Here is a 13349-nt window from a genome sequence, read left to right on the forward strand (position 1 = left end):
GAAAAAGAAAAGGCTATTTTTAAGCTATTTAAACAAATAGCTTAAAACAGTGGTAATGTAATGGGCACCTTACATTTCTTTCTATAAAGTTTTCTGCGTTCTGCAACATACAAAGACTATCTGTAATGAAGGGAAATTCCCAACGCTGGTTTAATTAACTCAAGTTTGGCTTCTTCATCCTGAATGCTTGTTATTTCTGTACTAATGGCATTACGTCCAAGGAAATGAGTTCAAAGTTGGCAGTCTTAACCAGCCCTGATAGAATCAGAGGTTTGCTTCAGAAACACATCCTTGTTGGCAAATGTGCCTTCTGACTTGGGCTTTCCCTCAGTTACAGCTCAGAAGAGAGGTCTTCCCTCCTCCAAGCGGTAATGCTTCCTAAGGACAAAAACAAGTCAACACAAACAGAGTGCTGGATGGGAATGAATGAGTGCCCAGAAGGGCTTACACGTGACAAAGCCAGGAGTTGGCTTCCCCTTAGTCAAGAACTCATCCAAGCTGGCCTCACTGCCCAACTCAGCCCCAAGGCCACAGGCAGGAGGTGGCAACTTCCTGGCTTCAGAATCACATGGTTTAGCCACAAAAATCTACCTGGCTACCGGCTGCTCCTCGGAACCTCAGCCTTGTCAGGCTGGCAGAGAGCAATCTAAGGGGTGGCGACTGTAAGATGGAAGGGTAAGATCCAGGCTGAGATCTAAGCTCCAGAGCATCACCTGACCTCTATGGTGATGTCCAAGGAACTTCTTGAGAGACTATTCTGGGACTGTGAGAGGTTTTCTGACTCTGGTCTTGGACGTGAGCCTGGAAAACCAATGTATTTGCATCCTGGCATCATGACCCAGTGCCACATGTGCTGTGCATATGATTCTCCTTCTACTTTTGGGCCATTAAGAATCTGTCACCGCTGGACGGAGAAGAAGCAAAACAGGAGACCAGTTTCTCCAGACTTTAAATGCTACATATATACATGCATTGGGACTGTGCTATTTATAATCTGCTTTTCAAACCACTGGAGACAGGCCAGCTTTAATTTACTTCCTCTGATGTACATTTTCTTGAAACTGCTAGGCTTCTATATAAAAGTATTAAGATAATACTTAATAGATTTTTTTTCAAAAGCATTCATCTATCAGCCTCACGCTTACTTCTAGCTAGGGAAAAACACTTTATGAAGAAATGCCTGTCAACATTTGACATCCGAAAGGAATCTGCAGTTGGTGTGAGCTGTGAGGCAAACAGCGCCTACTCGGATGCCTTTGCCTTGCTCTCACGGCAAAGCAGAACGGGGTAAGAAAGATCTGATTGTTCCCCTGGATCAGAAAACAGAAGGAAAGTGCTGATTTTTTTTTTTTTTTTGAGGAGGGCCACAAGCTTTTTCAAGATGGGGAACACAGACCCACCTCATCACTCAGTTTGAGAAAAGCTGGGGGAGTGCTTGAGATACCCAGGAGCTGAGTTTGGCTCAGCCGAGGAAAAACTGCCACCATCATTTGGTATGAGTGAGTGTGTGTGTGATGGGGATCTGGTCAGCCTTCATGGAATGGAGTGATGGAAGGGTCACTCCTGTCTACAGAGGGGAGTCTTGGGAGCCCAGGTGGCACAAGGGAGCCGAGACTGGGGAACACCACAGGAGCCAAAGGAAGAACAGAGAGTTATTAGCAATGGAGTGTTCTGGAAAGAACTGTTCACAGCTGCCTGGTTTTCAGAGAATGAACTGGAATGATCGACATAAGCAGCTGGGAGATGACAAGTTTACCTCATGTGTGTGAAATTCACATCTGCTCAAAACAGTAATTTTGATGATCTTATGTAAATTCTCCAGATTTTGGGTTTCTGGGGTGTGGGGTGCGGAGTACTATTTTACCTTGCATTTGCTGTATGGCAATATCAAAACTAAGGGCACCTGTGGTGTACAAGTCGCCTTGGCATTATGCTAATCACTGGCAGATGTGCATTCTTACAATTACCGTCTGACATGTATTAGTGTATGTAATGCTAGTCTACTAACTTCTTTCTAAATACAGGCCAAGGTCAGACACTTACACGTGTTCAGGAGAGTCCAGCCTAATGCATGGTGTTCTTGAGGTATTTCAGGAGAGGATCATTGTCAGACCACCAAGCATGGAAGAGATTCAAATTGAAGGATAAAATGGCCAATGGACAAAAACCAAATAACACGGCCACCACCATGGAGATAGCTTTGAGGGAGACTATCTCAGTTATTTCTCTTGTGATTAAAAACACCCAGCAAAAGCAACTTAAGGGAAGGAGAGTTTCTTTTGGCTCATAGTTCAAGGGGATACAGCCTGTCATGGCGGCAAGTCACAGCAGCAAGAGTCTGAAGTAGCTGGTCACATGGCATCCACAGTCAGAAAACAGAGATGGATGCTGGTGCTCAGTGCCCTTTCTCCTTTCCAGTCAGTGCTATACAATGGTGCCATTCACATTTAGAGGGGCTCGTCCTACCTCAGTTAACCCAATCTAGACATGTTTGGAGGTGATCACAGGACCTATCAAGTTGACGATCAGCATTAAACATCCAGAAGACAAAAGCATGCCTTTCAATATAGGCTGCTAAACATAGGATAGATTAATCTTCACTAGGAAAACTTCTCCATTTCCTTTCCGATTCTGTAGGTCTAGGAACCTGCATGTGTGCTATGACATGGTTTCTAACAGAAGCCAGTATTTTGAAATGCAAGGGGCTAGCTTTTTGTAAATTTGGCTTCTAACAGAGATATAGAAATAAACTAAACTCTGAAAGATCTCACAAGTAACAGGGAGGGAGGGGAATCAATCCCTTGGGCTAGAACAGGATAGCAGCTAGTCTCCAGCACCACCTGGCATCCCTTTTGGGTCCTCTGATTCTAATATTCCCATTATGTGGAACAGCCACATCTTTCCTCTAATTTGATGTGATTATCCACGCTGAAGGTAAGGCTTCATAGTCAAAGCCCACACCCCCCACAAACTTTCACAGACCACATCTACTCTATACTGATTTCACCCATTCTTTGCCATCTTACAGTCCTCTGGTGCCCTTAGTCTATAACCAAGCATCTGATTACATATTGTTTGATGCCCTTCTCTAGTTCATTTATACAAACATTATACTCCTATTCTTATACAACTGAGTCTACCGGGGAGGGTCTGTCTGAAATGGGATAGTCTAGGTCGATAAAGCCCAGGTATCAGAACAGATCCAGATTTCCTTCCAATCTAATTATAAAAGAAGAAAATCACTGTCTCAATGGTATCCAATGAGAAAGAGGAAGTTGTAGAAAATTGAAAGAGATGACGTGTCATCATAAAAAGTACCCATGCCAGCCCGGGAGGCTATCACTCCCACTTCAGAGCACCCAGCAGGAGCGTCATGGCCTCACTTCCTCGTGGCTCACCTCACGTTCTGAATTCACACTGTTACCCCTGTGCCCTTTGCACAGTGTTCCAACTTGCCCTAAGGCAACTGTGACATTTTAGTGGTGGGTGAGGCTACTCCTCTGTAGAGGGTGTCTCGTTTGAGAATGCAGTTTTTGGAAGAAAGACACTATTTAAAAAGAACACTATTCTTTTGATGGCCCCACAGAACTGGGAAAATGAGTTAGAAACAGAAAAGTCAAGTCCAACCCGGTACCAGCCCTTAGGAGGCATGGGAATACAACATTCTGTCTTAAGATGGCCACCATTCCCACTAGGATCAATTCATTTCACGTCTTCAATTTGCTTGCTTTTTTGGAATAACAGAAAAGGAAGTAAACAAAAGAGTAAGATTTCTTCTTCTTCTTCTTCTTCTTCTTCTTCTTCTTCTTCTTCTTCTTCCTCCTCCTCCTCCTCCTCCTCCTCCTCCTCCTCCTCCTCCTCCTCCTCCTTCTTCCTTCTCCTCCTTCTTCCTCCTCCTTCTCCTCCTCCTCCTCCTCCTCCTCCTCCTCCTCCTCCTCCTCCTCCTCCTCCTCCTTCTCCCCCCACACCCCAGATAGGGTTTTTGGTGTAGTTTTGTGCCTTTCCTGGAATTCACTCTGTAGGCCAGGCTGGCCTCAAACTCACAGAGATCCGCCTACCTCTGCCTCCTGAGTGCTGGGATTAAAGATGTGCGCCACCACTACCCAGCCTCTGATTCTTCTTTTAAAAAAACAATTATCTATTAATTTTTGGATGGTGTTTCACTGTTTCCCTAGCTGACCAGGAACTTACTACGTGGGCTAGGCTGGCCTCAGACTTGCAACAATCCTCCTGAATAAACTCCCTAAACAGGCAGGACTCAAATGACTCACTTTTGGGAAGGGATTCCTTTAAGATGATTTCTGGGATAACATGCTTGAGTGGAAAGGTTTTAGAATCTTTTGTTTGTTTGTTTTTTGAGACACAGTTTCTGTGTGTAGCCCTGGTGTCCTGGAACTCACTCTGTAGACCAGGCTGGCTTCAAAATCACAGAGATCCACCTGCCTCCTGAGTACTGGGATTAAAGGCGTGTGCCACCACTGCCGGCAAGTTTTAGAATCTTAAATAACCAGTGTAAGTGAAGAACTTTTTAGTAATAAGTCAAAGTTCCACATAGTACAGATAACAACTTTTCACACACACACACACACACACACACACACACACACACACACACACACGCACACACACGCACGCACGAATGCATGAACAGAGTTAGGGAGGAAGGGAGGGAGGGAGGAAGGGAGAGATAAATAGATAGATAGATAGATAGACAGACAGATAGATCGATCCATTCAGAAAATAATGGAATAATGGAATAACTCCTATCAAGTTTAAGAGCTTAAAGTACTAGAGATCATAAATGTCAGCCTCTGTTGTCAACACTCAAGTTTACTCAACTAGAAATGAATCCTAACTAGGAAAAACTACACAAGAGGAAGCAACCCCAGGCTTGCCCATGAGTTTGGATCTGCCCTCTGAGGCTGTCTGGATAGTGTTGGCTGTGGGGAAGAAAGGCCACAAGGTCGCCTTTCTTTTGGAGTTCCTCTTATGGGGACATGCAGACTTCTGAAATAACACAATTTATTTCATATCATGGATGCTGCTTCTTAAGCGTGTAGTCACTTAAGAATGAAGGGAATCTAGAAAATGCTCCTGAGGAATATGGAGTGGGGAGAGAGTTGCTACTTTCCCTGAAAAGCAAGCCCAGGCCCATAGTGTTTAATTACGGGGTGTGTGTGTGTGTGTGTGTGTGTGTGTGTGTGTGTGTGTGTGTGTGTGGTGTTCTAGTTTAAATGTAAGAGCGGAAGTGAATGTTTATCTGACTAGTTAGGATCTCCCCTCCTGGTAGCAGAACTCAATCCCCCAATCCTGCCGCTCTGGACCGTGTCCCCAGTTGGTGGTGACAGTTACACAAAGTGGAAGTAAAATTACAATACAGGAGATGAGCATCTGCCCGGGTCACAACACCTGGTGAAGAAGTGACTGGTCTCTTCCCATGTGAGTCTCTGTCACAGAGCATGGCAGGGGGGGGGGGGGGGGGGGGGGGGGGGGAACGCTGTAGGGAGAACGACATCCTCTCAACAATTCTGGCAAAACTTATTCTCATAGGGCTGCTAAGAGGACGAATTTGCTATCAGGTCCAGTGTGTGGGTTTGGCAAGGGGGTACCTCATGATGAATGGAGGTGGGAAGCAAGTTTACCTTCAGAACAAACCTTCTGAGGAGCTGGAGAGGAAACCTCAACTATTTATCCACCCTTAACTATCACACAAACCCCAAAGCACAGGCGAGTGCTGGCTGCTAGGGAGGGCGGCCTGAATCCCAAACCCCTGGCTGTCCCCGAGCAGCTGACAGCTTCAACTGGATAAGGAGAACCAGCCTGAGTTCCTGATGACGGGACACACTCCAAAGGGGCAAACCTTGCACCGATCTGAGTTCTCATGGCTGCTCTTCTTAAGTTACTCTTTCCGCCTTGTTCACTGAAGACTGGGCTGTGCCTGAGACAAGTTCGAATTTAAAAGTTGACGCTACTAAAAATTATGTTTTTAAGGAATTTTTGTTTTTTGACTAATAAAAACATGTGTGTGTGTGTGTATGTAGGTAGATAGATGATAGATAGATAGATAGATAGATAGATAGATAGATAGATAGATGATAAATGATAGATGGATGATGGATGCTAGAGAGGTAGATGACAGATAACAGACAGATGATAGACAGACAGACAGACAGAGATACATCATCAAAGATAAGAAGTCAGGTTCTGACAGTACCACTCATCTTATTTTGAGACAGGGTCTCACTATGACGCTCAGGCTGACCTTAAACTCACCATCCTCCTGCCTCAGCTTCTTAAGTGCTGGAATTACAGGTGTATACCACCACACCTAGCTCTGCACTAGTTATTTCCAAATCATAAAAACAAGTCTAGTGATGCCTTTAACAAACTGAGAAAAATGATAATTTAAAGATATACGTTTTCCTATAACACAACAGACCAATAATATGAAGAAAAGTTAATTTATTGCCCTCAAATTATATTATCTTTAATTATAGCCTATTGTTTTGGATTGAATTGTGTTTCCTTAGAACCTTCAAATATGATCTTATTTGGAAACAGGGTTATTTCAGCTGAATTTAGTTAAGGTAAATTGAGTAGGCATTCAGCCATACTGATATCCTTATAAACAGGAAACTTGGGCACAGCCACACAGGAAGAGCCCTGGGGTGAAGAAGCCAGAAGTCGGGGTGATGTAGCTACACACTTTGGGCAGTCAGGATTTCCAGCAAGCATCAAGAGCTTGAGCAGAGGCCTAGGATAGACTCCCCCTCACTGCCAACAAAAGGGTAATAACACTTGGTTTTGGACTTTTATTGCCTAGGACCGAGATGATTTGTATTGTTGAGGCCTTGTACCGCGTAGTACTCTGGTATGCTATGTAGCTCTAGCCAACTTATGTTCTCAAGGAGAAAGAAAGAAACGTTGCCACGACCTACTTATTCCAGAAGCCGATTACATGATAGAATTATCCCAAGGGGTGCATCTTACTGTCGGCTCCTGGGGAGTGGAGTCTGGCTTCTTGATGTTAATCTCAATGCTGTTGCTGCCTTGCTTCACTTGAACAGGAGAACCGTGCACTGTGGCCACGCCTTCAAACACCTGGGATTTGGTTAAGGAGGGGTCCGGTTCCGCCATGGGCTCTTCTTTCTCCTTTTCTCCCTCATCTCCGTGGGCCATGTCTCCATTCATGCTGATTTTCCCATCTACCTATAAAGGCCAGGATGAACAAGAAAACACAGCGTTCCACAACCAAAGATGATAACCAAACACACATTCTGAATTGCCTTAAAGAATTCTCAAAAAGGAATCAGGGGTCCGAGAAGCCAGTCTTTGGTCAATGTCATCTGCAAGGGCGTTTCTTTGAGGTTGTCAGTCACATCATGACCAGATGACATTTCATGCTCCTCTGATTTACAGTGTGCTTTCATTTGAAAGTGTAGAAAAATCGAGGCATCTTAAACGCATGCCACATATTTGGGTTTCAGCCACTTTTCAATTTAAGCTACGACGGCAATTCCACAATTCAAATTGTTTTTTTCTGCTACCTTGGAGTGGAAAGATGGGGTGTATTTTGTAAAGTTATCACGGAGGACAAGGATTCTGAGATGTTGTATTACAAAACTAAATCTCATTATCACTTAATTTTATAATGCTATTTTTCTCCTCGAGAGGAAAAACAGCCCGTGCTCGCTAAAATGTGCTTGTTTCACACTCCATATTTAGAGGAGGCATCGAGAGTGAGAAGGGAAAGGAGGGGCTCGTCCGGCCTCGGGAAACCTGCGTCCTGCTGTCTGACTCCGATCCGGTTCTGACTCTACCTCTCAGCGGCTCTACAACCTCCAGCAAGTTTCTGGCTCTCTGTGTCAAAATGCGGATTTGGACACAACTTGACCTTCCTCAGTAGTGTTGCCGTGGGTTAGACTACGAAAGCGTGCTCAGGACTTGGAGCAACACCTAACACACTACTGCCTTCTAAAATCTTTGAAAGAAACAACCGAAGGTCGGACACTGGCTGTACTGTTTGCCTTCTGCTACTGGCCATCATGCTTTATCGCCTGCCACCTATAAGAAACTGGCAACACAGCCGGGCGGTGGAGGCACACGCCTGTGAGCCCAGCACTCGGGAGGCAGAGGCAGGCGGATCTCAGCGAGTTCGAGGCCAGCCTGGGCTACAGAGTGAGATCCAGGATAAGCTACAAAGAGAAACCCTGTCTCAAAAAACGAAAAAAATTAGGAAGAAATAAAAAATAAATTGACAACACAACAGCATACATACATGTATATATGGTGGAGACAGATAAACAGTACGTTTATCTTTATTGAGTCTGATCTGTGTGACTTTTTCTATTGTATTCTTGTCCACTTCATTTTTCAAAATGATGATTCTAAACCATTAAACTGACAAAAACCCAACAGCAGGGTTGAAACAAGATTGTTTTTGAAAACCAATGCTTGAAGTGCATCACTCCATCTTCCTTTATTTTTTTCTTTTTTCTTTTTTTTCGAGACAGGGTTTCTCTGTGTAGCTTTGCGCCTTTCCTGGAACTCACTTTGTAGCCCAGGCTGGCCTTGAACTCACCGAGATCCACCTGGCTCTGCCTCCCGAGTGCTGGGATTAAAGGCGTGCACCACCACCGCCTGGCCCTCTTTTTTTTTTTTTTTTTTCTAAAAATATGCTATAGATTATTTATTCATTAATTTTGAGAAAGGGTCTTGCTATTCTGGGTACATGTACACACACATGCATGTATGCACATTTTTCTAAGTGGTCTCACCTCTCTAATCTAGTAACCACTGTCCTATTTACATGTCACTTTGACAAGGACTGTTCACTTATTTTTGAGAAAGTGTCCTGCAGTTGTGGGCATACACCCCCACTGCCCTATACACACAGTGAAGGAGAGAGAGAGCCAAACAAAAATGGCAAGGTTTCCTCAGAACCTAACTTTCATCATAAATTCTCCTGTCTTAACCATGATGTGGTCATGTTGTACCATTTATGTAAGTGAGGGGAAGTGGACATCTAAATAATGTGATCAGATGCCTTTGATAGCAGTTATGTAAAAGTATTCTGCCTGGGCCACCTCAATGTAATGCTTCCATCGAATGTTACACCATTCAGCATCCTGGTCCCAGGTGAAGAAAGGTACTCAAATATTTCAACCACTGAGGACACTGTTAGGCACAGATCTCTCTCTCTCTCTCTCTCTCTCACACACACACACACACACACACACACACACTTTCAACTTCTATGGCTAATCGAAGGAAGAATTAAATTATTTACTTTTGCTGAATGCCTATCATGTCCTGGGGGTCTGCCTATGTCAAGCTCTTTGGATGGAGCCATGAAGAATAAAGATACAGTTCTTACCCTGTAAGGCACAAACATTTTAATTCAATCTGGATGAAATGGACAGATATACATCTTTTTGTATGGTAGCAAAGCTTAAAATACAGATTTTAAAGATGTATTTAGATATTTAGATTTATTTCAATCTAAGTCAGAAGGTAGGTTTGGGGTCTCTCTGAAGTGAAGGTCCCCTGCACTCACTCTCAGTTAGCTGAGATAAAGGCCCCTGCACTCTCTCGGTTAGTTGAGTTATGCAAACTTCTCGCCAGTCTGAATGGCAACAGCTACTAGTGATGAAGTCCACTTGTGACATCTATTACAAAGCTCATGGAGGTACAAGGACAATGTGAACTCATTTGTCTTTGGAGTCAAAGGAGCTTAGGATACAGGATGAATGCTCCCCCCCCACAGTACAGGTGGACACTGGAACATGAACAAGTGAAAATATGTTGGGTTGCCAAAGAGTCTTGGTTCTTGAAAATGATTTAACATACTCTTCAGTAATACAGCAGTTTACTGCTCAAGACAAACTTTGTCTTATCTGATGACGAACATGCCCACGCTACCTTGTGTTATTTTTCCCAAGTGCAGGAACTCTTTGGATATAGTGTCAATTTCTTCCTTAAGATGCAGCTGTGTATTATTCTATTTAAACCAAAATACACTTTGAGTTGGCCAGCATTCAGATAACTACAGATATGGAGTATTGCTGAATAAGAATTTGCTTACTCTGCTCTAAGAGAAACCACATCAACAAACCAGGACTAGGCCTTGCTTATGGAGAAGACTTGTCAATCACAGTGAGTCCACTAAGAGTAACAACAGTACTGAGTGGAACGCCCATCCCTTCAGTATCTGTGAACCAAATCGCCTGAAATAGAAATGTATTATTGTCAGTGTTAATGTGTTTGGCTTTTGTTTGATAAAAATCATTGCATTTTTTTTTTTCTCGAGTCAGGGAGGCTTCTCTCCACAAACGACCCAGAGTCCACTTTCCATTTTCCCTCTCAAAGAACTCATCCTACCTTAAAAGTCTTCAGAACCTCTTGAGAGTTTTTGGGCTGTGAGTAAGGCTTGGGTGTCAGCATAGGCACTGCATGGGGAGCGATGGTTTTGCTTGGGGAACCACTGCCGCCTGCTGCGCTGGTCTCTGGGAGGCCGGTGTGAGCGATGGTGGTCTCAACTGTGGCAGTGAACTTGGGTGGGGGCAGCGATTGCTGCCGCAAGTACTTCATGGGGCTGGGGTCATTCGGAAAGGAAGGTAAGTTTGGCTCTGTGGAATGGCTTCTTTCCAGAATTTTTGGCATCTCCAAGCGTTCGAGCACAGCCTCACTGATGGTGAACCTCTCGATGTACTGCTGGAGGATCCCCTCAGCCTCCTCCTGTGACCGAGCATTCTTATATGCCTCGTGCAGTTCCCGCTCTCTCCGCTCTCTGCAAGATGGGGCATGGGAAGAAGAGCAATGAGCAGCTTGGAAGGTTGCAAAGATCCCCACCAAGGCAAAGTAAAACCAAACTATAAGAAGCAGCACGGGAGCCTTTGTGATAGCAAAAGTCTATGCTTAGGAAAAGCTTAGATGCTACTGTACCCCGACAACAGAAAGACCCACTTTTCCTGGACAATCTCTCGGTAAGTTTTGATGCTTTTCCTTCGTTCGCTTATCCCATCCTCTCCAGACATCAACTTCTCCATTTTTTTCCTTTCTTCCTCCTTCTTGATTAAGTCCTGAGAAGCACTTCTTCTACGGCTCTTCCAACGAGCCAGGTCCTGTGGGGGGAGAGGGAGAGAGAGAGATACCATGTTCTTTCTCATCCTGCACGGAATTCCCTTTCCGTGACTCACAGACCTGTAAGCGCCGCCGAGGCACTGTGCTAGGGACACTTCCACACGATCCCATGAGGGTCTGGTTGGAACAAGGATGTCTGGAAGGCAGGGAAAGGAGCAGAAAGTGTGCACGCGATCATCCACAGGGCAGCAGTTTACTGCAACACTGAGGTGTGACAGACACAATCATACTTTACGTTGCTGGGCAAATTTGAGAGAACTGTATTACACAGTAACCTTCACTCTATCCTACCCCTGCCTATGCAGTGGAAATAGATATCCTGGCGAGAGAACGGTAGGGGAGTTGTGTACAGTTTTCTCTTGGATGGAGGGAGTTGAGTCCCACAGATCCATTGGTTCTGTAGGTGTGAATTCCTCGGAATCCTCAGGAGTGGCGTTGGATCTGTCCTACAGGTAGTTATAACACAATGGCAAGGCTTCTGGGTCAGAGGGTCAAGCTGGAGCTGTGGGAAACAGCCTGGCTCTATCTTGCTCACACACCGGCTGGTTTCCCAGCCTCTCTGAACTCATGTTTATCTTCTCTAACATGGGAGTGGTTGTTCCAACTCTGCGTACAAGTCGTGGGGTTCAATGTGCCGACACCCTCGGGTGCCTAGACCCATAGACATATTGTCATTACACTGTGCCAACTTTGGAGAAATTAACTTTTTGACTAATGGTGGAGGTCAGGTTTGCAAGAGTGACCTACCTGCTCTGTGAGAAGCAAATAAACGATCCTCTCTCCCTGCTAAGCCCAGGCTTGCCCCGCGGTAGCTCTGCTTTCAGCACACTACCTCCAAGCTCTCTCATCAGCCTCTGGCACCTTCTTTTCCTGGTTTGAATCTTGCCTCTCTATTCACTAGCTATGGAACGGTGGGCAGTGATTTAGCTGGGCTGGGGTTCTATCTGCGGGTGCTGGAATTGTTAGTACAGAGTTACTAAACGGGTTGGATGAATTACGCAGAGCAAAGCATTTAGAACAGTGCCTGCTACTGGTGCAATTAACGCTGACAGTTGCAGTCACCGTAGTCATCCATCAGTCTTAAATACAGAATATTCAAAGACAGCACACCGCAGCTCAGTGCTTACCCTCGTCGCCTGCCTTCCACCCGTTCTCTTTGTGACCAAGCTTTGGTCTAGACTACCTGCTGATACACACCAGCGTCAGTTTCTCCTCTCTCCAGGTCCCTACATCCTCCCACCGGTGTGGTCTCCAATGCCGGGGCGGCCCGGCCCTCCCCAGCAGGCCTTTGAAGTCCAAGTCCACCCTCCCAGCCTGGTGGTCGGCTGAGTCCCCTCCCCAGCTGCCTGCGCGCGGCCTTGGCCCGAACTCACATCTTGCCATTTGTCGTCCTCTTCCCTCAGCTGGTTATTTATCAGCTGCAGCTGCTCCTGGCGGGCCCTGCTGTGCGGCAGCACCGCTGCCTCCTCCTCACACCGCATGTCAAACATACTCGTGCTCCTGATGCCGAGAGAGAGCAAAAACAAAAAGCAAGCGCGGTGAGCGAGCGCGGGCGGGCGGGCGCCAGGCTCCTTTCGCCACTGAGCCTCGCCGCCTGGGGGCGCTACCGGGCTGAGAGCCGCCTCCTCGCGCTCCGCGACGGGAATCAGTCACCCGCAGCACAGCCTAGAGGGATGTCTTTGTCCTCATCGATGACCCTGAATGGGGCAGCTTTCTAGAAAGGTGCCAGATAAGGGCTTGGAGAAAGCATCTGAAGGCCTGCACTCTTCTCATTTAAAGGTATATAATTTAGGGAGAATTTGCGGGGACCGGCACGGGACCACTGCAGTGTCACTTGGAGGTGAAAAGATCAGGGCTTGCCTGATCTACATGCCCAGAGACAATTTCTTCATCACTTAAAAAAAAAAAAAAATAGCATAAGGCCACAGGGGCTCAAGGTTAAGACACCCACTGATGCATATTTAAACTGATGCTGGGCATGCTGTGGTTTTTTTTTTTTTTTTTCTTCTCTATACAATTATGTAATTGATAGTACATCTTGGAGTCAGGAAAATAAGGCATTTTGTAATAAGCGGATGGGATAAACATATAAATCGGGGTACACTTTGTACCCTAGTGTGTTTACAATCGTTTTGGTTTATTTATTTATTTTTTTGGTCAGGATATTTTTAACTTACTTTTGAAGGCAAAAAGGGCAGGTAACGAAG

The 13349-nt window shown here is 45.4% G+C and overlaps 1 protein-coding gene across 13 annotated transcripts in view; it reads right to left on the minus strand.

The window, feature by feature from the left end:
* Positions 1–13349, minus strand: part of Limch1 (LIM and calponin homology domains 1) — a 316282-nt gene that overhangs the window by 37817 nt on the left and 265116 nt on the right. For all 13 annotated transcript variants that reach the window (XM_036200115.1, XM_036200124.1, XM_036200125.1 and 10 more), the window contains 4 exons: positions 12516–12642; positions 10966–11123; positions 10381–10789; positions 6991–7209 (listed from right to left, as the gene is read on the minus strand). In XM_036200115.1, coding sequence (XP_036056008.1) covers positions 6991–7209; positions 10381–10789; positions 10966–11123; positions 12516–12642 — 913 coding nt within the window. The remainder of the gene's footprint in view (positions 1–6990; positions 7210–10380; positions 10790–10965; positions 11124–12515; positions 12643–13349) is intronic.

This window comes from Onychomys torridus, chromosome 10 (genome assembly GCF_903995425.1).
Source record: "Onychomys torridus chromosome 10, mOncTor1.1, whole genome shotgun sequence".
Lineage (NCBI taxonomy): Eukaryota > Metazoa > Chordata > Mammalia > Rodentia > Cricetidae > Onychomys > Onychomys torridus.